The 26,991-nt window shown below is 45.6% G+C and overlaps 2 protein-coding genes and 1 long non-coding RNA gene across 6 annotated transcripts in view; 2 read left to right on the forward strand and 1 right to left on the reverse strand.

The window, feature by feature from the left end:
* Positions 1–2,535, forward strand: part of LOC309542661 (uncharacterized protein) — a 37,042-nt gene extending 34,507 nt beyond the window's left edge. For 2 of the 3 annotated variants that reach the window (XM_082241512.1, XM_082241510.1), the window contains one exon: positions 1,999–2,535. In XM_082241512.1, the coding sequence (XP_082097638.1) occupies positions 1,999–2,119 (121 nt within the window). In that variant the 3' untranslated portion in view covers positions 2,120–2,535. Of the gene's footprint in view, positions 1–33; positions 1,440–1,998 lie in introns of those variants that run through there. The other variant, XM_082241511.1, reaches the window with a different exon arrangement.
* Positions 1–26,991, reverse strand: part of LOC309542799 — a 390,515-nt gene that overhangs the window by 302,649 nt on the left and 60,875 nt on the right. The gene's annotated exons all lie outside the window — the stretch shown is intronic.
* The window catches only part of RASEF (RAS and EF-hand domain containing), a 36,813-nt gene continuing 18,591 nt past the window's right edge, over positions 8,770–26,991 (forward strand). The window contains exons 1-5 of one of the 2 annotated variants that reach the window (XM_082191767.1): positions 8,770–9,283; positions 20,683–20,703; positions 22,237–22,383; positions 23,934–24,024; positions 26,163–26,258. In XM_082191767.1, the coding sequence (XP_082047893.1) occupies positions 8,844–9,283; positions 20,683–20,703; positions 22,237–22,383; positions 23,934–24,024; positions 26,163–26,258 (795 nt within the window). In that variant the 5' untranslated portion in view covers positions 8,770–8,843. The remainder of the gene's footprint in view (positions 9,284–20,682; positions 20,704–22,236; positions 22,384–23,933; positions 24,025–26,162; positions 26,259–26,991) is intronic. The other variant, XM_082191768.1, reaches the window with a different exon arrangement.

The following is a 26,991-nucleotide window of genomic DNA, read 5'->3' on the forward strand; positions in this document are numbered from 1 at the left end:
TTCAGTCGTAGAAATACCTCTTACTTTTTGCAGTGCTTCAAGTAAGTTTGTATTACCAGCAGAAGAAGAGCTGTTAGTACAGAAGGAGACCTGGCAACAAGAATCAAGAATGACAATCAAATTTTAGTTTTCTTGTGGATAGAGTTTGACATCTCTCAAGGTGATAGCTTGAGAATTCCAAAAAGTGCTGGCAGTCTTCAAGCAGGAATAGTTCATGCTCCTGTCACTGGATTTGCAAGGAGTTAGCACATTTGTTTCTCCAGAAATAGTGGGCTCGCTCTGTGAAGTAGGAAGCACCTTTTAAACATTTATGTTGTATGGGGAAAAAAGAGAGCTTGCCTCCTCCCCTCTGCTTCCCTTTAGTTTTCTCTTTCCAAATTCATAACTGCCAAACTGGCTTCAAACTGTGTCTCTGCTGTCTCTCCCAGCTCTTGTCAGTTATTACCCAGTGAAGGCAGAATCCTAGTCCATCAGGAAAATATGCCTAGCTGTTAAGAACATGGAATGCTGCCTTATATCAAATCAGATCGTGCTCTCTAGATGTTTTGGGTACAACCTCCATCAGCTCCAGCCAGTGTAGCCAGTGATCAGGGCATAGCTGTCAACCGTCCCTTATTTGGTGGGAAACTCCCTTATCCCAGCACAGTGTCCCACTGCTGTCCCTTATTGATGATGTCCCTTAAATTTCCTGAGTTTCATGCTCGCCCGGCTCGCGAGGGAAGCAGTGGCTCGGGGTCCTCTGCCGCGAGAGAGCACGCGCGCACGGGCTGCCACGTCTCCATCTCTCCCTTTTCCCCCTCAGGGGCGTGTCATGAGGAGACAGGCGGTGGCGGGTGGGTAGGCAGCCCCTCTCTTGCGAGACTTCCGCTGCGCTGCCAGGGGAAGCCGGAGGCGGCAGCGGTGGCTGAGGAGGCGGCCTGAGGGAGGAGGAAGAGGAGGGGATGGGGAGGGACGCAGAAGGGCGGCGCTTCAGCGGCCGCCGTGGCACCGCAACTGCCTCATGCCGGGCTCGCGGGCGAGAGTCTCTCTCCCTCGCCCCCCCCCTTGGGCAGGGAGGGGCCAATGGAACTCCTCGCGCCAGGACGACAGCAGCCCCGACGTGCTGCTTAGCATACCCTCCAACCAGTGCAACATCTTAGTGTAGTGATTTCCCCCTCTCCATCCCTTTCATAACTCTATTTTTATAAATCATTTGTCCATCCATAGTTCAAATTTTTACTACAAGTTTTCTGTCAATCCTACCAATGTATGTAACTCTTTACAATAGCTTTTCAACTAAATTATAAACTTCCCCCATTCTTTATTAAAGAGGTCCTCTTCCTGGTTTCTAATTCTGCCTGTAAGCTTTGCCATCTCGACGTCGTTCATCAGTTTTGTCTGCCACTCCTCTTTGGTTGGAGTTGTAGACCCTTAGGATCATGTAGTCCAACTCCCTGCAAAACTCAGTCAGTCCCAGCCAAAGCAGCATGGCTCCATCAGTGCCGGATTTCTGTATGAACTAAGCAAAATCCCTTATTTTGGCTGCTGGTCCCTTATTTTCAAATCTGTAAGTTGACAGCTATGGATCAGGGATGGTGGGAGTTGTAGTACAAAGCATCTAGAGGGCATCAGGTTGGAGAAAGGACATGTACACTGACCGGCCGCAGTTTTTCATGGGTCTTTTTCAGCTGTACCTAGAGATGCTGAGGATTGAACCTGGACCTTTGGCATGAAAAGCCTGTGGGTGGTCTACTCATTCTGTCACCACCCCAAATAAATAACCCCATTAACAGATGATAAAACTATAAACTCCCAGAAAGTCAACAGCTACTTGGTAGAGGCTTCAGTGGCGCACGTAGCGCACGTTCATCCTACTATCTGCAGAGCATCTTACAGGAAAGGCCCTCTGGCATTTTTTAAAAGGAAGCAACATATTTTCAGGGACTTATTCTGTGGCTGCCAGATGACTAGTAAAATAAATTAATGAACTATCTACAAATGTTGTTTTTTTCTCCCCAGACTGAAGATACTTCATTTATATGGTTGCCACTTTGTGCCTGATCTGGACTCCATTAAAAGAATCAATAAAAACGTTAAAGTGCTGCATGACCTGGCAGCTACTAAATTGTCATCTGAATGAGGAACTTCACAAAAAACAATTTTGATTCAGCAAAGATATATTACATTAGTTTTTCCTGCTCAGAGTTTTATTAAGAAGACTTGTACAAATTTATACTTGGGCAAGGTATAGAATCTACCTCTACTTAACTTTAATCCAGATACTATCTCTGTTGCTACTGTATCTTCAATATCTGTGAAATAAGAGAGGAGAAATGTGTCTACTTTGCACAAGGCTGTTGCAAGAGATACAGTTTAACATAATTTGAAAAAGTACAATAAACAATAAGCATAAATTGTGCTTAAAGTGTTTGACTTAATTAATATTTTATTCTTTGTTTAAAAGTATGTGTAGAAGAAGTATGAGGAATGGAGAAGCTATCTAGACACAGATGAGCCTGCCACATACTACAGAGGTCCTAAAAAAGGTAAAGGGACCCCTGACCATTAGGTCCAGTCGTGGCCGACTCTGGGGTTGCAACACTCATCTCGCTTTATTGGCTGAGGGAGCCGGCGTACAGCTTCCGGGTCATGTGGCAAACGAGAGCAGCACATGGAAACACCGTTTACCTTCCCGCCAGAGCGGTACCTATTTATCTTCTTGCACTTTCTTCCAAACTGACATTTGGCTTCAACAAAGGAAAAGGCTTTCTCTGTTGATGCACTCAGATTTATAATATAATATAATATAATATAATATAATATAATATAATATAATATAATATAATATAATATAATATAATATAATATAATATAATATAATATTATATTATATTATATTATATTATATTATATTATATTATTAATATTTGCACCCCCCACACACTCAACTTACTCTGGTTAATTTTTTAAAAAATAAATAAATAATGATTTTCACGTTAGCGGCATTTCTTTCTGTGCAAAGAAAAGTGTGATAGAACTATTTTACATAAAGAAATAGTACATAAATAAATACATAAACGGGACAATCCAGTTACAAAGGTAAAACTCAGCTAGGGAGCTGAAGCGGATCTACGTACTTTTTTGTATGTGCTTAAGATGTGTGCAGGAAAACATGGTGAATATAGCCAGAAACACATATTTTTGAATTGTGAATCACAAGTAGTGGACCACATTTAAGTCCTGATGATTGCAATGAGTGAGGCAAGAGAGGATAAAATAAGAACTTTAATATATATGTTAAGAGTTATTTATTTATTTATGACTTTTTCTGGATTGGGCTTACTGATCATAATTTCCAACCTCATAAAACTGGTGCTAGAATCACCCAGTACTTGGAAATTCTAATGTTGAGCATTGGGGTGCCTAAATATAGTAAATATGGAGTAAAAATGACATTGAGTCCACAGGAAGTGTGCTAATGGTTACATGTCTTATTTGACATCACAAAATTGGTGCCATGATTGCCTACATGAAACACTCTGGGAGATTTCTGAAAGCTTCATTATACTTTTAGGCAGTCCTTTTTTGCTTTAAAAAATGTTTAGGGGTACTCTCATTTTGACTCACAGAAATCACCATTTTATAGTTCAGATTGGGAAAAATAAATACAGTAAATGGACAAAAGTACAAAGATTCACAAAATGTTTAGGGGTATGCGTTCCCCCAGAAAAAAACACTGCTTTTAGGTTCTAAAGCTAGTTGAGTTTTGAAACTGGAATTTTATTTTACAGTGAAATAGGATAGAAAAAGTCTTACCTCAATGAATGGTTGCTTTGATATCTATGTTCTAAGTCATTAAGCTGCTCCTTTCCCCTTATGGGGTACCCAAGAGCCCATATAGAGTCATTTTGTAGGTTCTCTATCGGCAGGAGAAAATAACAGAGACAAACCAGAGAATATTGAGAAGCAAAGCAGCTAGTAAGTCTGATCTTTATTAACTGTTGCAACAGGGTGCTTCCCCACACACAGGAGAGAGGAGGACCCAGAACAAAGGTGTGCCCACCCTGTAGTCCAAGACCCCCCCCCCGAAACATCATACATACATCACAGAAGGGGTGTAGCCCAAGACCACCCCCCAGATACACCATATCTACATCACAGAAAAGGCAGTCTACAACAGAAATCTGAGTGCATTGTTTTTACCCTGTCTGCCAGATTACCTGTTAATGGTCACTTGACTGGATTACCTGGAGAGTCTGGCCATTATTTTTAATGATAATACTTAATTCCTAAGCCAGGTCACAGGCTCACCCTATTTACACCTTAAATGTGCCCTTAAGGCAGGATTTGTGAGGACAGAGACAATGGGGAGGTTTCTGCATTTCCTTCGACCTTGTAGAGAAATATTTGAGGTGACTGAAAGAGTCAAAATGGCTTTAGGACTTTTCCTATGGGTTTCAGAAGGGACGCGGATGGCCAACCCAGCAGTTTGAAAGCACGTCAAAGTGCAAGTAGTTAAATAGGTACCACTCCAGCAGGAAGGTAAACGGCGTTTCCGTGTGCTGCTCTGGTTTGCCAGAAGTGGCTTAGTCATGCTGGCCACATGACCCAGAAGCTGTACGCCAGCTCCCTCGGCCAATAAAGCGAGATGAGCGCTGCAACCCCAGAGTCAGTCACGACTGGACCTAATGGTCAGGGGTCCTTTTACCTTATGGGTTTCAGACATGTGGTTTATATATGTGTTTGCTTGGTACATTTATGAACATTCATTATATATTTATAAGACCTAAAAATTCTTATAACATCTACCTACCAGAATTACTCAGTCATTGAATTCAAAGAGGGCACTATGTAGACTAGAGACCAAATCTGACACATTTTTAACATTTAATTTAAATTGGGGTTGCATTCAAACTGCTATCTCTTGTCCTCCCCCCCCCCCCAATGTATAAGACATATTGGAACAAAGCTTTGTTTTCTCTTTTTATGCTGAGAGCTGCGTCTCCCAACGCCCACTCTTACTGCTCATAAAAATAAATCATCTTTTGTTGGGTGGTTTTTCTGCCAGTTGCTTGAATAGGCTGGGTGGTGCCAAGCCTTCATAGGTGGAAATTGGCAGCCTGAATAAATACAACCAGTGCCATCCATTTTATAGGTTACATCCCTGTGACAGTGCTCAAAGACGTCATATTTGATCTTAAGAAGAGAGCCAAGGGAAAGGGCCTGAATGGTTGGGACAGAATGTATTCAACCTGTTTGTAACCCTCTTTCAGCCCATTCCTGAAACTTGGTTGGAGTGTGCCAAAAGATGTGTCACCAGGGGCGTCTTACCCATTGAGGCTACTGGCGCGGGGCGCCAGGCCGCCAAGTTCTGGAGGGTGCCAGGGAAGAGGCGGAGGTTGGATGCGGCACCTCCCGGTATCAGCTTGCCGCCCTTGCCCGCCTCCGCCATGCCGCGCCAAAGCAGCACTGCACCCAGAGCCTCTCTGCCGTGGCCACCGTGGCACAAAGCGGCCAGCTGATCCAGGAGGCACTGCGTCCAGCCTCCGCCTCTTCCCCGCTGGAGGAGCCACCCTCCAGCTGCTGCCTGCCTCCTCTAGCCCCGCCGGCAGCACCATCCTCCCTAAAAAACTCTGGGAAATGGGGGGGGGGGCGCCAGAGGGATCTTTGCACAGCGGAACCAGATATGCTTAAGATGACTACACCACCTCACAGTCCTGCATTTTGCCAGTGCTGCACATGCAGTATGTTGGCCTGAGTGGTTGGGGGGCTGTTCATCTAGCTATTGAACATATCTCCCCATGTCTCTCAAGTTCCATTTTTGAATCCAAGACTCTTTCTTAGAGGGCATGCACAGCTTCCCTCACCAGCTCATCTAGTGTTAATGTAGGCCTGCAGGTTTAAGACCTTTATTTTGCCTGTTCCTTGAAGCAAAAAAAACCACAATTGTTCTATAGGTGGATAGAAACCAAAATCACAGGGAGCAGCAGCATTATGTGAAGATAATAGTCAATTATGAATCTATTTTGATTAAGGACTCATATTCCAGAAAATATATTGGCACACTTTCTGTTTCAACAGGCAGCTGGTCTGTTTCTGTCCTTGTAATATATGCAGGCAATACAATCTAAGTGATATCTGTTAACTGTAGTTAGAGCAAAGAAACCTGCTCAGCAAGTGAGCCTTTTCTTAGCGAATCCCAACCTCGCAAAACCAGTGTTGCAACTCTATGCCACTTCCTTTCTCTGGTTCTCAGGTGATTTATTTTGAGCACACTGTTCTGCAAGCAGAAAGGTCAGTGTGTTTAATGTTTAGAAGCCACACACTTGTAAAGTCTAGACTTGTTACTCTTTGAAAGAACCCCATATAGTAAGGAAAAGAGATTGTGTTCCTTTCAGTTTTCCCCTTATATTCAGCAATAATCGATACAAGATCAGAGTTTAGTGGCACAACACATGGAAAGGTCTACTAGGTCCTTTGACCAAGTTTTTGACCAATGCAACTAAAAGATTTCAAGACTACAGGAGCACAGGGAAATACTGTATTTTTTGCACCATAACACTCACTTTTTTCCTCCTAGAAAGTAAGGGGAAATGTCTGTGTGTGTTATGGAGCGAATGCCTGCGGGTGGATCTGCTGCAGTCGTGAGCAGAGGATCCATGGTTCCCCTTCCTTCCCTCCTCCGTGGTTACAAAGCATGGATCCACATGGATCCTCAGGATTTTTGCATTGAGCTACTCCAAACTCACTGTTGGATCACATGTCTGTGGCCACAGCATGAACCACAAAAATCATATATCCACTATTTCGTTTAGAATATTTTTTTTCTTGTTTTCCTCCTCTAAAAACTACGTGCGTGTTATGGTCTGGTGCGTGTTATAGAGTGAAAAATGTGGTATATATGAGAACTTACAAACTGTGGCTAGTTAGACCAATGGTCAGCCACAGAATTAAAAGGCAGCTCCTTGAGCATTTTGCTTGTAGCCTTCCATGTGTTTTTGGTCCCCAGGATGCACACATCCATTTTAAAACACATGACTTCCCCCAAAGACTCTTGGGAACTAGTTTGTTAAGGGTGCTGGGAACTGTAGCTCTGGAGGGGGTAAATTACAGTGCCCTGGATTCTTTGGGGAAGTCATGTGCTTTAAATGTATGGTGTACGCAGAAACTCCCAGCAGTGGCACTCAGTCAGGAATTATGGGAGTTGTAGTTCAGTAGCAGCAGCAGGACCACAGGTCCTTTAAGAAGGTAATTCTATTTCACATAAACCTATTTAGATAGACTCTCCACATACATATCTATAAGGAAACTGTCTCTTAACAAATACAAAATGCAAGTGAGATGAGGGAAAAGAATGTCTCCATGGAAAAGATGCCTCATGGTGAAAATTCCATGCAATTTTAACACACTCCCAGTATGTTTAACGGGACTTAGTTCTGAGTAAGTGATTTTAAGTAGAAAAAGCCTGAGTAGACTGCAGTTCTATGTATTTGGGTATGAGCAAGCCACACTTGCAATATAATCCTAAATGTGTTTACTCAGAAGTAAGTTCAACTTGCTTAGGATTGCTGCAAACAAAAACATGTCTGATGCCTTAGCTAAGCAACTGAAATAACTTACAGCACATCCCTATGGGAGTTTATTTGGAAGCGAGTCTCATATGCAGTTGGACTTACTCCTGGGTAAGTGAGCGCAGAACGGCAGCCTCAGGGATGCAAGAGAAATAACGCCCATTGTGTATTTGCGCCATTGAAGGGGTTTTCCACGGGTGGCTTTATAGGAAGCAGTGAACAGGTTAGTGATTTTTGGCCAAGATAAAGAGATTTTCAAAGCAACCATCTCTATATAGGCAGAAAAACCTCCCTGGGCAAGAAAAGTTTCGGATAGAATCCTTATAAATTAAGTTGGAGTGTTATAAGACCATTGCTCAAGGTCCCACGTTTAACTCCTGGTACTTTCAGCTAAGAACATGCAGGGGTTGGCAACCTAAGGCCTGGGGGCCAGATCCGGCCCAATTACCTTCTACATCTGGCCTGCAGACGGTCCGGGAATCAGCGTGTTTTTGCATGAGTAGAATGTGTGTTTTTATTTAAAATGCATCTCTGGGTTATTTGTGGCGCCTGCCTGGTGTTTTTACATGAGTAAAACGTGTCCTTTTATTTCAAATGCATCTCTGGGTTATTTGTGGGGCATAGGAATTCGTTCATTTCCCCCCTCCAAAATATAGTCCGGCCCCCTACAAGGTCTTAGGGGCAGTGGACCGGCCCCCTGCAGAAAAAGTTTCCTGACCCCTGGCTAAGAGGAACGAGGTAGCGGTGCTTTAAGAGACCAACCGTGGTTGTGCTGTTAGGCGGGCTACTTCTTATATTCCCTACGGACTACATCTATGGCCACTGGCTGGGGGCCGCAGGCTGCCTAGTCCGGATTAAGCAAAACCTGAAATCCACGCCTTGGCGTCTAATCCCCGACGTGCGCTCTGCACCCTTGACTAGTCCTAAAATCGAGAGGAAAAGAAAGAGAGAGAGTCGGAGGCGTGCGCTCCGACGGAACAGCCTGGGGCGCGCCGCTCCCTCCTCCCGGCCCCGCGCTGCTCTTGGGAGGCGTCGACGGCGCGGCCGCCTCTCCACGGCCAAACGGGGCGCTCCAGGTGGCCGCCGGGCGGGACGGGGCGGGCGCGCCGCATGGCGCTGGGCTCTCGGAAGAAACTTTCTGGGCCGAGGGGGTGGAGCGCCGAAGGGGCGGCGCCGAAGGGACCCGGCCCCCGCGGCGCCTGGGCGCGGGCAGGGTGGCTGGGCTGGGTGGCGGGTGCTGCTGGTCCCGCTTGCGATCGCCCTTCCGAGCCGGATCCAGCCTCCGGGTGCCCGATGGGCTCCCCCGGGGGAGAGCAGGGGCCCCTGGACGACGTGTCCTGGCTCCGCTCGCTCTTCGGGGCCTGCGACGTGAACGGCTCGGGCCGGATCGAGCGCGACGACTTCGGCGCGCTGTGCGCCGAGCTGCGGGTCCGGCCGGCCGAGGCCGAGGCCATCTTCCAGCGCCTCGACACCGACCGCGACGGCGCCATCACCTTCGCCGAGTTCGCCCGCGGCTTCCGCGGATTCCGGGGCGCCACGCAGCGCCGGAGGCGGCAGCAGCAGCGGCGGCGGCGGGACAGCGCGCAGGAGGCGTCCGAGGACGGGGCGGACGAGCCGGGGCTGGCAGATGCCCGCGACGTCTTGAGCCAGGCGGCGGCGGCGGCGATGGAGCCGAGCCAGGCTTGGCGGGAGTTCGAGCAGCGGCTCGGGGACGAGGCCGGCTTCATCCCCAGGTAAGCCCCGCCGCCGTCCCCTGCCGGACTGGGGGGCGAGCGAGGAGAAAACCGCGGGGAGGAAGGCAGGCAGGCAGGCGAAATGCCAGAACATCTGGGGTGTGCAGGGTGTTATGTAAAAGGGCTTCTGAGCATGTGCCGAGTAGCGTTGCCGGCTTTTTCCTCTCTGGCAGCGACTCACTACAAAGTGGACAACGGTAGGAATTCCTATGCACCTTTCCGCCTGGAAAACTTGTCGGCCTTTCAGGAATGATGGAGTGATGGGGAGCCTGTGGTCCTCCCGAAACTGTTGGACTCCCGACGCCTCTCAGCCCCCGTCAGCAGGGCGAGTGCTCAGGGATGCAGAGGGCTGCAGCCCAACAACATCTGGAGGGCTGTAGATTCCCCCCTCCTAAAGTGTGCACAGGGACATCCTGCTTGGAACAAGGCAACATCCCTAAAGGCAGTTTACCTTCTGTCACTGGTCAGCTTGTGAGGTACCATATTTTTCCATGTATAAGACGCCCCCGTGTATAAGACGCCTCCTATTTTGGGGGACTCAAAATTAAGAAAATGGGGGGAGATTGCCCCCGTGTATAAGACTACCCCCCTTTTTAAACATTATTTTTTAGTAAAAAAACCTAGTCTTATACACAGAAAAGTATGGTATTTCTTAGCTCTTTATTTGTGTCTCTCCCCCCCCTCACTTCCTCTGAGGAGCTCAAGGTAGCAGTCAGAGTCGTCCGTCCCCCCCATTTTATCCTTACAGTGGCTCAGTGGGGAGAAAGAGTGTGACTGACCCAAGTTAGTTATTCTAGTGGACCTTTCAACTTGGGATTCCTCATTTGGCACTAGCCGCTGAACAACACTGTCTCTAAGATAAAGGGATAAAGAGACAAAGCTTGTAAGTCAAAGGATTTAGTTTCTAGGCGTCCTCTTGCAATTTTAGAAATTAACTGGTGGCAACGGCCCACTCTGTCCACATAAACATTTTTATGTGTGTGTTTTTTAAAAGAAAAGAAAACACACACACACAGCCTTTTCTCTGCCCCCCATTGTTTGAGATAAAACATTAGGCAGTGGCAATCCAGTCATGCTGCAATAGGACTTTGGGATGGGAGAGGGGGGAACCAATAATGATAAGAGGCCCTTAAGAGAATATTTTATGATGCAATCCATATCTTTGAAATATCCTGCGCTACAAGTCTGCAAGGTGCCACGTCGCTTCTGGGCTCCTTTTTGTCCATTACTGCAGGCAGATGGTGCTACTCTCTGTGGGTTTCAGGTCTTTTCTCTTACTGCTTTAGAAACCCCAAAGCAAGCAGCAATGGTTATCTGACGGCACCCCAGTTCTGTAAAAGTTTGCAGAACACATTGCGAAGAAGAAGAAAGTGTACCTTGCCACTCCCTCCCTATTTTTGGAGTGGGCAGTTGCTGCCCAGCTTACAAGGAAAATATTGAACACAAACAAATGAACAAATAAATCGTTATCTTTTATTGCATCTGTTTCTGTTTAGTGTTGGGGCTGTATTTACAGCTGGAATAGCAAGGCAGTGGCGTAGCGTGGGTTGTCAGCACCTGGGGCAAGGCAAGTAATTTGCGCCCCCTAACCTGTGGATTTGCACCCCCTAACCCGTGGATTTGCACCCCCTAACCCTTGGATTTGCGCCCCCTAACCCTAACCTCCAGATGTTGTGCCCGGTGCGACCGCCCCCCTGCACCCCCCACGCTACGCCACTGTAGCAAGGGTAGTTGTGTGGCTATTTAAGGCGGGGCAGGAAGTTCACGCTTGTGCTGCTTTGGCTCTTGTGAAAATACTGCCCCTTCCTCATCTGTAGATGATCCATCTGCTATAGCAGCCCTGTCCAAATGGCAGCCCTCTACACTGGGGTAGGAGCAGTTTTGGAACAGACTCTTCTCACGCCACACTCCGCGTCTTTTTTTGAGACTGGATATGCCACTTCCTACGACTTCAAAGCAGAGGCTGAAAAGCAGTCAGAAAGAAAGGGTCGAATTTGGTATAGAGAAGTGTTTGAAACTCCTATTGTTCTAGGTACATTTTGTGACAGAGAGTTTCATTAGCGTGAGAAGTTTATGAACTCTGAGCGCAGTACTGCACTGTCCCTTAGACCTTGTGGGGGGGGGAGGACTATATTTTTTTTTGGGGGGGATGAACGAATTCCTATGCCCCACAAATCACCCAGAGATGCATTTTAAATAGAAGGGCACATTCTACTCATGTAAAAACACGCTGATTCCTGGACCATCTGCAGGCCGGATTTAGAAGGCGATTGGGCTGGATCTGGCCCCCGGGCCTTAGTTTGCCTACCCATGGCCTAAGATTTCAGATCAAAACGGCAGAGTGGAAGGAAAGGGGGACCTTTTTCTGCCTCCCCATTTCCAGCTACTCTGAAGACTGGAGAAGAGACCCTCTTAAGAATATTAGGGGGTGGGCAGGGGAAGGACTGGACCATGTGAAAAATGAACATAATATTTTAGCTGTAGTTCATTCATTTTCAGCTTTGTTTTCTTGCTATATAAAAAAGTGTGCCTAGACATTCCATTGTTGCGCACATAAGCTCGGTTTAAGGTGCCATTTAGCTCCTAGCTTTCATATCTATCTCAAGTTTCTAACACTGGTATAAAGGCAAATTCATTCACTCTGCAGAGCAGTGAAATCAGATTCTTGTAACTGTTTTAATGTACAGGTTATCGACCAGAAATAACTTCCGTATGTGAAATGATCAAAGCAACCAAAGGTTCCTCTCTGTCTCATGGATGGTTTAAATTGGAGGCAGTTAGGCTTCTGAATACCAGTTTCTAGAAGCCACTGGAGGGAAATGTGCTTTTGTTCTTGGGTCCTACATCTGGTTTCCCGCAGACTTTTGGTTGGCTAATGTGAGAACAGGATGCGATCTACATGGGCCATTGGCGATCCAAATGGCTCTTCTTAGGTTTGTGTTCTCTCCCTCTCCCCGTATGTATGACAATAGCACAGGTTTCCATTCAGCTTGAATTGCAACTCAGTTTGGGGAAAGGGCATAGCTCCGTGGTAGAGCACCTGTTTTTCATGTAGAAGGTTGCAAGTTCAATCCCCGGCAGGGGCAGGTAAGGCTGGGAGAGACGCTGCCACTCTGTGTAAACAGTATTGAGATAAATGGACCAGTGGTCTGACTCACTATGAGGCAGCTTTTTATGCTCCTGTGGAATCCTGTGTATCCTATGTAAAGGTAAAGGTAAAGGTACCCCTGCCCGTACGGGCCAGTCGTGACCGACTCTAGGGTTGTGCTCCCTTCTCACTTAAGAGGCCGGGGGCCAGCGCTGTCCGAAGACACTTCCGGGTCACGTAGCTAGCGTGACGAAGCCGCTCTGGCGAGCCTGCACCAGCGCAGCACACGGAAACGCCGTTTACCTTCCCGCTATAAAGCGGTACCTATTTATCTACTTGCACTTAGGGGTGCTTTCGAACTGCTAGGTGGGCAGGAGCTGGGACCGAAAGACGGGAGCTCACCCCGTCGCGGGGATTTGAACCGCCGACCATACGATCGGCAAGTACTAGGCACTGAGGTTTTACCCACAGCGCCACCCGCGTCCCATGTGTATCCTATGTACCTGGGACTATTAATGCAATCCTGTGCATGTCAACTCAAGTGAGTCCTGCAGAGTTCAGCAGAGCTTACTTCCAGGTAACTATGTACAGGATTGCATCCTCAGGCCCATTGAACTTGGTGGGCTCTCCTTCTGAGTAACAAACACGCATAGGAAGTGGACTATCTGGGCCTGCAACAGATATTGTCAAGAACGAGGATTTAGGCTTAGCATTCGTAATCCTGTGAGGTGATAAATTATCTTGTGACAAGCATATCACATTCCGTGTTTGCCTTTATGGATGGGCCCTGTGTTTGCACAGTAAGAAGGCTCTGTTTGTGATAGCTGATCTGTGATAGCCATTTCACCCAACCATGCTGTGACGTGAAAGGTGCAGTGACCAAATAGTAACGGTGACACCCTGGGATGCCAGAGGAGGGAGTGGTCATGCTAAAGAAATGCCACCCTGTGCATTTCTGCATCGCAAGCTTCTTTCATCCGCAATAATTGGTTACCATCATTTTGCTTACAATGTTAACAGTTGGGCTTGCTGTTCTGAGTAGATTATTTGCTGTGAGTGGTGTAAGGTCTCTTCTGTCAGATTTCAAAGGCCATTTTGCTTCTGCTGTACTATTGAGCTTTGTATGACAGAGAACAGCAAAGATGGGCTTTCTTTCCAACTGTATATAATAATTTATACTGCACTTCCTTCCGTATCTCCCAAAAGCTTCCCCCCTTTTTGGTAGCAGGTAAAGCTGTTTGCCTGGGCTTCTGTAGGATACTATAGCTAGTATGGAGCTTCAGTTAAGGAGTCAGTGAGTGGCTCTAAGTGGTTTTATGGACTATGGTTTTAAGGATTTGTTTTACCTGCTCTTTTAATAATATTGGAATTATTTATGTATTGATCATTGTACTGTACCCTGCGATCTTAGGCTAAAGGACAGACTTAGAAGTGTTCTTAATAGATAAATAAAACACAATCAATTAAAGAATTTTAATTAGCCACATAGGAAGAGATGTTTAGGTTTGGATTAAGGCTCCATCTAGGTCAGCGGTTCTCAACCTGTGGGTCCCCAGATGTTGTTGGACTACAACTCCCATCATCCCTGAGCTCTGGCCTTGCTAGCTAGAGGTGATGGGAGTTGTAGTTCAACAACATCTGGGGATCCACAGGTTGAGAAAGGCTGATCTAGGCCATGGGCAGGTAACCTGTCATATTGGAGTCCAGTTCCCATCATGGCCGCTGGTTGGGGAGTCTAGCAAGATCAAAAGGGCCAAAGGGTTAGCCAGTCCTGATGTGGCCCAACATCCTGCTTTGGGTAGTTGTTAGTCAGATGCCTCCTTTATTTAAGAGCCATAGCTCAGTGACAGAGCATCTTATCTGCATGCAGAGGGTCCTGAGTTCAGTCCCTGGCAGCTCCAGGCATCAAAGGTCAGATTTATGTGCTTTTCCAGATAGCAGCAAGAAAAAGCAGGCTGTACAACTTAGCTTAAAAAATGGTAAGAGTTTCTAAATTATTTGTACAGAAACATAAAGATGGCTTGCTAAAGCCATGTTGTCTAAGCTTGGAAAATCCAGTTTAGACAGCCTTACTAGTTGGATTCACATGGTGGAAGAGGTGAGAGGGTGTGACCTAGCTAAATCTAGCAGGACAGCTGACTCTATGGTTTTAACCCCTTCATGCATTAATTACACTTAAGCATCTTGGTTATATGAGGCTGCAGTTGATTATGAAAAGGAACTGAGATGTCAGATTTTCAAGGAAAGGTAAAAATTATCATTGATTTTCTGGAACATACGTAAAGGGGATCATTGCATTGCTGTTGTTCACTTTGACACTTGAGTCCTGTAACTTGATCCATGTATCGATTGCCATGGTGTTCTGAGTGGGCTTAATAAGGCTCTTTCATACAGAATCACATTAGAACACCGTTTCCCCGAGTTCAAGATGCTCCTTTGGCATGAAGTGTGAGAGTGCAAATTATCCACCCAGAGGCTGTTGAAAGGGATGCAAAGAAAGTTATGCTTCCATCTAAAGAGCACTAACCCTTAGTGGTGAATGTACACCAAGCAATGCTCACTGCTAGAAATGCAGTGAAGGGGACTCAAGAGTACACTGGGAATGAATCTACACGATACAACAAGAATCTAATTAAGCTTAGTATGCATTTGCCATATAAATATTTAAAATAAGCTGCTTACACTTGTCTGTCATTTCAGTAGCTTTGCGACCATTGGTTAGGACACTGGAAGATTGGTTCAGATTTCATTCTTACTGACCAATCAGCTAGAACACTGTAGCTTGTCTTTTCCTTTATATTTCTGAATAAAAAGGCTAGAGGGTTGTAGGCACTGCTTCTAGTTAGATAAGCACTGAAGTGTTGCCATGGCCTCCTTGTAGCCTGTAATGATTCTAATATGAACTTGCAAGAGCTGCGTAATTTGTATTTCTGTTTTATTGAATCAGAAACTCCTGTATTGAAAATATTAACTGAATATAGATTGCAGTTGCCCATTTGAGATATTGGGCTTATGTAGAATAATGCAGATGATCAAGAACTTTATCTATTCAGTATCTTACAAAATTGTTATAACATTATTTTTTAAAAAGATTGGAAATCCCTAAAGCCTTCACTTAAATATATATGTATTTTTTAAAAAAAAATATGGATTGTGTGAGTGTGTTATCTTTAAAACAACATAACCAGAAAGGTTTGCAGAACAGGTGCTTTTTAAACTTGGAAGGGAATCCTTGGTTTGTCCTGTTTTCTGAAAGGCAAAGTTATTCTTATTTTTGTAAGATGGTGGTTGCCAAACAAAGGCTGCTCAGGTATAGCAGACTGCTGAGTTGGTGGTGGAATGAGGCATGTGCAAAGAGAGTTTGTGTAACTGTAAGCATCTGCCTCCCTTTCAGCAGCTAGTCCTTATCGCAATGCCATGGATACAGTGTTTGCCATAGCACTTTGAATGCAGTCCAGCTGCTTAATAGAGTGAGAGAGTGAATTGCCATAGCTTTTCATAGTGTGAGTGTGCAGATGCCTGGTTTGATTCTAAAGGTAAAGGGACCCCTGACCATTAGGTCCAGTCGTGACCGACTCTGGGGTTGCGGCGCTCATCTCGCTTTATTGGCCGAGGGAGCTGGCGTACAGCTTCTGGGTCATGTGCCCAGCATGACTAAGCCGCTTCTGGCGAACCAGAGCAGCGCACGGAAACGCCGTTTACCTTCCTGCTGGAGTGGTACCTATTTATCTGCTTGCACTTCATGCTTTCGAACTGCTAGGTTGGCAGGAACAGGGACCAAACAATCCCTGTGGCAGGGATTTGAACCGCCGACCTTCTGATTGGCAAGCCCTAGGCTCTGCGGTTTGGACCACAGCACCACCCGTTTGATTCTACTGAATGGCAATTCTCATGCATCACTTCAGACAGAGCGATGGTCAAAATGGGATAGCTGAGGTGAATCGAGACATATGACAAAGTTAGGTACTTGGCGGTGCAAAGCAGTCTAATCTGGACTTAGGTTCACTATCCCACGTGAGGGGAAAGGATTGCTTGTTATCTCCAGCCAAACATCATGCTCACCTCCTACTTCCTTGGGTGTGGGCTGTGCACAGAGTAGTAATATGGGGGCAGATGCACGGATGCTTAGTCATAGTTTTGAGTCCTTTTTCTGTATTAAAGTGCAGCAGGACTAGTCCAAGACGCTTGTATCCTGAGGTGAAGAACAAGATGACAAACTCCCATTCCATATCCAGAAGCTGACTGAGCTGCTAGCTGGATCTTGTTTTAACTCTGGCAACGAAACTTGGTTTTCTCCTGCTCTTGAGGGCAACAGACTAGCTTAGGGGGCTCAGAAGTGGTCACGTGGCACACAGCTCTGTCAGTCACCATCTCAGTGCCACTCCTCACTCCACCACGATGGCTGGGGACTTTGCTTGGGACAGCTTTTAAAATGACTTTGTCCTCCAGCCACAAGTGGAACTCCAAATCTTAATGCACTTCTTCAAGCTTGGGTGACTCAAGCTTCAGGTTTGACAGATTTCTCATTATCATTTCATTACCTGGAAATGTATTTGAGTGTATGTGGATCAGAAATTCCTTAAAATGATTCCGGTATTTGGATTTTGTTTCTGACTCGTCTCTGATGCAGAAGCAAAGGACAAAGTTAATGGGAACTTTGAACACAATATTTTGCTCCTTAATAATTCATTTTCAACAAATGGTCACAATATTTGGCGGCATTGATGAACCAGCTTGCACATATTTCTCCTGGAATATTGCAGTCTTTAGGTTACCAGGGTGCCATTTCAATCAGTTGAGCTACAGTAAGAGGTAATGATAATCAGGGGTTGCTCTGAAACAATAATCTCAAGTGATCTGAAACATGGGGTTATATCCTGTCTTGGTCATACTAGCAGTAGACCCATTGAAGGTAATAGACATGATTAACTTAAGTCCCTTAATTTCCGTGGTTTTACTCCGAGAAGAACTTACTTGGATACAAACTGCAGGAGGGAAGAATGATTTCCACATGCCCTTTCCTCTAAATGCCCCATGCAATTTCATGGACTAGCTAGCAGAGCAGTAGTCTTCAGTATTTTTGAACACCTGCCTTTAATCCAGGCATAGGCAAACTCAGCCCTTCAGATGTTTTGGGACTACAACTCCCATCATCCCTAGCTAACAGGACCAGTGGTCAGGGATGATGGGAGTTGTAGTCCCCAAACAGCTGGAGGGCCAAGTTTGCCTATGCCTGTTTTAATCCAAACATGCATTTGGGAACCCAACGCTTTTCCTTTCTTTCATATATTTGCTGGTGCTGCTGCTACTGTTGTGACTGACCTTAGATCAGGCCACAAGCTGAAAGTGGGACCCAACCCAGTTGAAGACTGGACTGCTTGTTAATTTATATTTCTCTATTGCTTTGTAAATCTCTATTTCTGGTACCCTGTGCCTCTGTGAAGGTGCTGTGGAGTTCCTGTTGAATGGCCCATACAATGTCGCCGCCCCGCAGAAGCCTTTAACTGGTGGCGTTGCCATTCACTCAAGATTAAGGATGTCTTTGCCTTCCCAGATGACCGTAGTTAAAAAACTTCTGTTTCCAAAATGGCTCTGGGGCTGGTGGTAGCAGTTGCCAACGCGTGCTTTTAATTTCAAATCTCATTCAGCCTTTTTGTATATAAGCATTCAGGTGATTGCCCGCTGTCGCCTCTAATTTAAAAAGACCCCATCGCCTCCTTGTGACTCCCTGTGCTTCCGGAGAGGGTTGCGCTGTTGCGCTTGCCTGCGGTGTGTTTTCTCGCTCCTTGCACCTGACTGGCACAGCATAAATGTAGGCCGCCGGAGTCTGCTGAATCAAGCTCTTTTGACAGTTGTAATTGGGCCAGCGAGGAACAATGAAACCATATTGTGGTTTTTGAGATCAAATAAGCTGAGCAAACTCCCGCAATTGCCGCCATATGTTTGTGACAGCAGCAGCTCTTCTTAGCCGAGCTCAGCAGGCGCAGACTGAACAGCATGGCTGGGGGGGGGGGCGGGGGGTTTGAGCCTTAAGCTTTCAACCTCCCTTCTTTCAGGCTTCTTGTTTGTTTAATCTTTGAAGCTGAAAAATCTCCAAGAACAGCAGCTGTGACGCGCTTGAGATCCAGAACAAAAGGTAGCACTGTCAGAATAGGGCCACGAAGCCTGCTTCTCAGCTCCCGAAGATAGGTTTACAAGGGCTCTATGGAAAGGGAGGGGGCAGGGCGGTGGGGAGATGTGTATTGTGAAGTTGAGATGGTGGGGTGTAGAATAAATAAATAAAATAACATGCTCTGATGCATGCATGCCATGCAGAAACAAAACCTGTCGCTCCCCCCTGAGAAAAATCTTTAAAAGTATTTGACCCACAAAGCGGCTTAAACATGCCTGACAGCAGGTGGTAAACAAACAAACAAAACAAACTTTTATATGCCATCATCATTAAATTGGCCTGGTGCCTTCCATGTGTTTTGGGCTACAGCGCACTATTGTAATTCAAAACATCTTCCGGGAACTAGGTTGGCGAAGGCTGAACATTTCAGAGCTATGAAGTGGAAGCCTCTTTTTCGAATCTCAGCTTGGCACTGAACCCCCTAAATGACCCTTATCCCTCCTGAGATTCAGTCTTACGTACCTAATAACTTTGACTGAATCAAGGCTGTGGTGATTTTTATGCAAGTAGGTTGTTAAAAAAAACAAAGTGTGGATTTTTTTTTAAAGTGAACCTACCATATTTTTTGCTTTATAAGACTCACTTCTTCCCTCCTAAAAAGTAAGGGGAAATGTGTGTGCATCTTATGGAGTGAATGCAGGCTGCGCAGCTATCTCAGAAGCCAGAACAGCAAGAGGGATTGCTGCTTTCACTGCGCAGCGATCCCTCTTGCTGTTCTGGCTTCTGAGATTCAGAATATTTTTTTTCTTGTTTTCCTCCTCCAGGAAGGTCTGGTGCGAAAAATACCTTCCTGCTCTGCTTGTTGAAAATGATATGTCAGGATATTTGATGCCCCTTACAATGCCAGTCTGGAAGACTGTGTCCCCAGAAAGATTCTGTGCCCAGGAGATTGCCTGTCCACCAGTGTGTGAGGGAAGCTGCGCAGACACTTCAGACGCTTTCTCTGATTATTCAGAGCACTCAGAAAGATATCAACAGGCCCAATAACCGAGCCAAACGCCTTGGCCAGACTCTACCGCATCCAGCCAGGTGCCAGTTCTTTTCGCATATCTCCTCAGGCCGCACTGCTGTTCTCCTTCGTAATATCAGCCATGCCATCCAGGGTCATTCCCCAACGCAGTGTGTCCTTGTCAGCATTGCTCCTCTGTGGTCAACGCAGGGCAAGCAAGTCAGTCTCTGCACAAAGGAGCAAATGGGAAACGGATCTGACATAAAGAAACGGCAACATTCAATCAGCAAGTGCACGAACATTTCAGTCTCCCAGGACACTTTGCTCACTGAGCTGGCAGTTGTCAGTCTAAAACAAAGGAACTTCAAAGGGAGACCACAGTGTGAAGCTGTTGGACTAGAATTTATCGGGGAATTTGATTCTATTTATTTAGCCTTGAATAGAGACAATGGCATCCCCTCTCACTACAGGGGTGAGTTAACGTACTGCCATAGTGAATTGCCACTTTGCTTATCTTATATACACTTGAACGTTGCACACAATTGTCTCAGACTGGGCCTCTCGCTGTTGTTTTGCGCCACTGTTTATATCTCCCCCCCCCGTTCCCATTGTGCATACTTGCCAACTGAGGAGAACAGTTCATGCACCTGACAAGCTTGGCCCTCGTCCACAGAATTTTATGCCATGATAAATCTGTTAGTTTTTAAGATGACGTAAGACTGTTTTTGTTTTGTTTTTGCGGCAGCCAACTAACACAGCTACATGTCTGGACAATTTTACGGAAGGTGCACTGAAAAATTTGCTTACCTTTCTGTAAAAATAAAATTGGGCACCCGCCCTGCGGAACGCCGTCCCACCAGATGTCAAAGAGAAAAAACGACTACCAGACTTTTAGAAGACATCTGAAGGCAGCCTTGTTTAGGCAGTTTTTAATGTTTGACGGACTATTGTATTTTAACATTTTGTTGGAAGCTGCCCAGAGTGGCTGGGGAAACCCAGCCAGATGGGCGGGGTATAAATATTATTATTATTATTATTATTATTATTATTATTATTATTATGTTTTGCCATGAAAGTTGGCCTCCAGAACCACGTCAGTTTGCCCTGATTCATCCACCACCAATTCCAATGAGTATTTTGGTTGCAGTTCCTAGATCATATATATTGACTATCTTTAATTATCCCAACAGGAACGCCAGTGGCATCCAATGGTAGGTTATCGGTTGAGTTAAGTTAATTTTTGTTACAGCATCCTAGAAAAGCTTTTATTGTGCTGCCTTTCTTACTAACCGTGCATGGGCGTGGGCTTGCTGGTTTCTGTCCACTTCTCTAAAGTTTATGTTGCATCTAAAACCTTGCACTATATATATATTCTTCACACAATTATTGGGGAGCAGAGCTGGCCCCTTCGGCCCTGGCCTTCCCCAGGCACCCATTCATTGGGGCACACATCTGAACTGGCAAAGCCTGTGCTGAAGCAGCTGCTGGGTGTGTGGTCTTCTACACAAGGAGGCCACCCATGTGATCAGGAGAGCCACTTGCATGGAAGCCTATGAGCAAGCAGCTGCTCACCCCAAGGCTTCATAACGGCAGGTATCTGGTCCCACGCATGGATGCCTAGGAGGTGGAGCCATCAACAGAGAATCGGAGAATTCTAGAGTTGGAAGGGTCCACGAGTTTCATCTAGTCTGCCCCCTGCAGTGCAGGAATTTTGCCCAATGTGGGGCTCAAACCCACGACCTTGAGATTAAGAGTCTCCTGCTCTACCAACTAAGCCAGGGGTTGGCATCCTAAGGCCCATGGGCCACAAGCGGCCCACTGGGGTTGTTTAACCGGCCCACAAGCCACTCCCGAACTGAGCCGCCTGCTCAGTGAGTCCCTGCACACTGTTCTAAACTGGCTCAGCGTGGCACGGGGATTTGCTTCCATGGCGCCGGAAATCGCGCCTGTGCATACACAGATGCCGGCAATTGCGCGCGCACAATCCGGCCCACGGAGGGATCTCCGCTGGAGTGAACCGGCCCAGGCGAGGTAAACCTTGCCGACCCCTGAACTAAGCTATCCCAGCACATGCCTGGGCACAAAACCAGTATCATAGTTGGCATTTACACGGAGCAAACCGTTTTCTACCAAGTTTACATAAGTCAGTGGTGAGGAACCTCGGGAGCCAGATGTGGCCCTCCAGGCCTTTCTGTTTGGCCCTCCAAACTCTCCCCAGGCCACACCACTCACTGGCCCTGCTTTGCACCCCAAAGAGTGTTTGTCTGGCTGCAATTTGCCTTTGAACTCCCATTATACCTCTTGCTTGGATGGAAGAGAGAGATGCGCCTGAGTAGAAACTAGCCTACCGTACAAAGGCAAAGAATTACATTTGTTGCTTCACCTACTTTTGCTTCTGACCTCACCCTCCCATTGGCATGTGACCCTCAGAAAGTTGTGCAGAAGTTGCCTCTGTCCCCACAGTAAAAGCATTAATTATTGTGCACTGTTTCCAAAACATTTTGTAATATTGTTTTGAAGATATCCAGATCTCTTCTGAGTTGATGCCAATAACCAAAGAAATGCTAACAATTTTGTAAGGGTTAAATATAATTGGTTCGTGGTACGAAAGCCTAACCCGCGAAAACTGAATAGGAGTGCTTTTTCCTTCGCCATTTCAACAGCCATCTCTGGATGAGATATAAACCGATTATTTGTGAGAAAATCTGCATATGCTTTAATTAGTAATTTTTTTTCTCTTCCAGGCAGGAACAGGTCAGTGTTCTGTATCAGAACATCAATATCGTGGAACCGCGATTAATTCAACCTTATGAGCATGTTATTAAGAACTTTATTCGAGAGATCAAGCTTCAGAGTGCAGAGATGGAAAACTTAGCCATAGCTGTAAAAAGGTAAGAGTCAAATGTTTTGTACTTCACAGTGAAACAATTACCATTTTTGTCTGCAGTACATGGTGGTGTTTAAAGTCACATGATAATGTTAATGGCAGCATTCAACTGCCAAAATTTCACTGTGAGTTGGATGAGGCTGGTGGGTGTGAGAAGTCAAAATTAGCATTGGTTGTCCTGGAGTCTCTGAGAAGCTGAATGAAGTGCTTAAGATCCAAAGGCAGAACTATTAGCTAATATCATTCTTTTTCATGCTATGTTTTTTCCTTGCAATCATGGGGTTATCTCCTCAGAGTAGACCCACTGAAATTAATGGACACAACCAACTTAAGTCCATTCATTTCAGTGAGCATAATGTGGCTGGACACAACCAAAATTCCTTCCTTATGGAATCAGGATTGTAACTTTAAAAAAAATGTCCTCTCAGAAGTTTGTTTTACTTTAAAGTTATACCTTTGAACACACATATGTAAAAAGGAAATTATATACTGTTCAAGCAGTATGACATCCAGGCTGATAGGACTGGTGAAATTTTGTTGCTAATGGTGTATATCCATGAGAAGCAACAGTTTTAGGTCCCAGATGATCTACCTTTTTGTGGTAACACCTTACAGGAAGTTGGCAGCAGAAAGGGAAGCGGAAAATGAAGCTGCCTTCTTTGTGCTGCCGTTAGAAGATGTTCAGAATGGTGTGTGGAAAACCACTTCACATTCAGTTCTGCACATCATTTGCAGCCACAGCCTTGGTAACTGGATGTCCTAAGCAGTTACAATGCTTGGGATATCTGTGTAGCATGTACCATGCTAAGATAATTCGGTTGCTTTTAATGACAGTAATGAGAATCAGGTGACTTTAATTTGGAGTTGCCAATCTGCACTATATATTTAAAGCAGTATCATACCACTTTAAACAGCCACGGCTTCCTGCCTGAGAACTGCAGTTCGTAAGAGGTTCTGGGAGTTGTTAGGAAACCTTCTGTTCTTTCCAAAGTGCTGTGATTCCCAGAATTTCCTGGAAAGAGGTACTGTCTGATGAACTACTCTGTAGATCAGGCATGTCCAAAGTCCATTTTGGGGGCCTAATCGGGTCCACCAGTCAGTTTAATGCAGCCCTTGTGGCAGTTTATTTCCTGGGGTAAAATCCTAAAACAACCTCAACAACTTCAACCTTAAAAAAGCTCAACAACTTCAACAACTTTGGTTATCCCTTTGGTCAGCCCTTATGGCCCTTCACTTCATCAAATCTGGCCCTCTTTGAAGAAAGTTTGGACTCCACTGCTGTAGATTGTAGCTCTATTACTGGCATAGGGATCTCAAACTTCAAGCACTCTTTACGAACTACAGTCCCCAGAATGCATTGGGGGGAGCTGTTATTGTTTAAAGTGGAATGATGCTGCTTTGCAGATGAGACCAAGGTCTTTGTTCACCTTTCCCCAGATGCCTGACTTGGAACATCTTGAGCCACCGATTCAGGTTAGGGATGGAACAAACCATGTATTCTCAATTTTCTTTGAAGTTTCTCAAGATGGCCTTGTGTGAATGCTTACATTTTAGAGCACAAGATAAAGCAGCAATGCAGCTTGGTGAACTAGAAGAGGAGATGGACCAGAGAATACAGGCTGCAGAGCATAAAATCAAGAAGGAGGTGAATAGTTGATGTTTATAGCCGTAATATTTCTTTTAGAACTGGCTTCTCTGCTTAAGAAAATTAGTGAAGAGATTCTGGCTTCTGTGCCTGAGGCTTCATACATGAAACCTTTCTCTCTGCATTCTTTCTCCTCCCAATTTGCCATGGATGTGAAAGGTATGAAGGTCAGAGCTTTCTCCACCTCAGTTTTTGGGTGGGGAGCATTATTAAGGAAAGGGTGGCTGGGGTGGTGCTGTTTTCAGTGCCTGTGAGAAACATTTTTTAGGCCAGATAGAGGCTGGTGTGCATTTTAATTGGAACTTTTCTTTTCTAAAATGCACATTTTTGGTTGTATCTGGTTGTATCTATACCAGGAGTTTTCTTTTAGCTCAGCTTTTGTGTGTGTGACTTTTTTGAGAAATTGCCTGATCCACATGATGGGCAAGCAACTTGCCTGCTGTATAGCAGCAGTCAGCATACAGTTCCCTTGAATGTGGTGGCTCTAAAACAGGCCCTAATAGAAGAATTAGAACTAGTTGTTTTCTGACTAGTAGTAATATAGAAGTTTTAAGCTGCTGCATTTCTGTGTTTCATTCCTAAGTACCATATTTTTCGCTCTACAAGACACACCAGACCATAAGACGCACCTAGTTTTTGGAGGAGGAAAACAAGAAAAAAAATATTCTGAATCCCAGAAGCCAGAACAGCAAGAGGGATTGCTGCGCAGCGAAAGCAGCGATCCCTCTTGCTGTTCTGGCTTCTGGGATAGCTGCGCAGCCTGCATTCGCTCCATAAGATGCACACACATTTCCCCTTACTTTTTAGGAGGGGAAAAGTGCATCTTATAGAGCGAAAAATACGGTGCCTCCAGACTGCACATTCAACAGAGCACAGGTTCTTTAAATTGCATGCAAGCGACTCTTCCTCCCACCCATTTCGATTGCTTAGTTACTCATTGAAGGAGCCTCTGAGTTGTCAAAGGTTGTGTCCACAATTGAGAGGGCTTTCTCAGTTGCGCCTAAGGTGCAGGTGATGAACACTGGGCTCTTCAGTTAATGCTGGACTCCAGTTCCCATCTGCATGACCAGGGATGAGGGGCGTTGAAGTCCAGCAACATATGGTGGGCCACAGGTTCCCTACCCCAAGCCTAAGGCAAGCTGGCCCAAGTTGTGACTCGCTTAGGCAATTGACCCCACCAGCCAGCCATGTTGACAAACCTCCTCCTTTTGCTGTCTTCCAGGAACTTCACATGGGGGGCTTGTTAAGCATCTAGTTAGGGCCCACTACCTGAGTAGCAGACTACCTTTCTCTTGTGATGTGTGTACTGTAGAAGATATTGCAAGTTGTGCAGGCCTGCCCTAAGAGCTTGTGTGTGCGCAGCGATGGAATGACAGGGCTGCACACCTGACCACATGGGACTTCTAAAATGTCCCTGAGGCTCTGGAGCGTTTAGCTACGCTGTTGAATTAGTAGGGGAGGCAGTGAGGCTGCTGTTTGTGAAGTCCAAACCACAGCTGGTAATTCACAGCTGATCCCACAGTTCTCTGAGCACTGGCCTCACCATGGACTTTGAACCCACCTTATAAATGTATCAGTATTTCCCTAAGCACACACACACACAATGGAATGTCCGAGTTGATAAGCATCTTGCCAAGTATCAGTCAATTTACCACCTAGATAGAAATAGCAAGGCTGGCCGGTGATGACTTATTTCACTTATCATTCTTTACTCTGTCCTTCATTCAGTGCTGCTCGCAATTTTAAGAAGTATGACACCCCAAATGTAAATGCACTCCTTCGGTGATATTTACTTTGTGGGTTAGTACTGAACTATAAATTTTAATGGTAACCATGTACACAGTTATTACTGATGCAGGGCTGACTTATGACACAGTCACCTTGTATTTTGTGTGCTTGCTTGGCAGTGCCATGGGATTCCCCCGCACTTCTTTTCATATTATGGGTTGCACAACATGTATCCATAAGCATATGTCCAACTCTCACACATGCATAGCCACGCGTAGAAACATTAAGGGTAGCCCAAAATATTTTTGTTGCACTGTAATGGGAAGAGATGCTTCCCAGACATGTGATTGTGTAAAAGTGCATTGCTTAAGCCTGCCATTTGTAATTTAACAAATATATCATGCCTGTAGGAGAAGCGGAAAACAGAAGAGGCTCTGAATGACCTCAAGCGCCAATACGAAGCTGAAGTGGATGAGCTCCAAGTGACGATAAAGAAACTTAAAATGGTAAGTTGTGCTGACTTTTGCGGTCTGGCGTTTGTGACAAATTTATTGGGACCTCCGATACGTTCACTGCTATCTTTGAAGTAATTAAGGGCATATCACACTTCAGAGGATGAGCCGGGAACTTCATCTTGCTGGAAGATTGTTTGTAAGATTGAAGTCTATGAGTTGAAGGAGAAGAAGGGCTGCAAAGCCATGCTTTCTGAGACAGGAAGGAACCAGTTGCCTTCAGAGTGCTTTCATAAACGATGATGTCAGGTCTCTATAAGGGTTTCACTGCACTCAAGACTGCATCTGTGGCACTGTGTGTGTGTGTGGAGAACTGTTTGAGAATTACTGTTTTATATTATCCAAATAACTACATACAATTATTAATGTTCACAGTTACTAAAGCAAACTTTAAATAGCCACCCACCTACTGCTTGTGATGGGTGTAAATCCTCTTTAGCTAATCAGATGGGGAGACGTTCCTTTCATAAATGGAAAAGCAGTCAGTTCCTTGCCTTCGTAGGTTATTGGCACACCACTGTAGCTCAGGGGCAGAGTATCAGTTTCGCATGCAGAAGATTCCAGGTTCATTCCCCAGTATCTCCAGGTAGTTCTGGGAATGTCCCCTGTCCTGAAACTTTGGGGAACAGCTGCCAGTCTGTGTAGACACTAAAGAGGTAGGCAGGCCAGTGGTTTGACTTAGCAGCAGGCAGCTTCCCATGTTCCACAAATGGGCTAAAGTTGCTAA

This window comes from Podarcis vaucheri, assembly GCF_965113315.1.
Source record: "Podarcis vaucheri genome assembly, chromosome: 11".
Taxonomy (NCBI): domain Eukaryota; kingdom Metazoa; phylum Chordata; class Lepidosauria; order Squamata; family Lacertidae; genus Podarcis; species Podarcis vaucheri.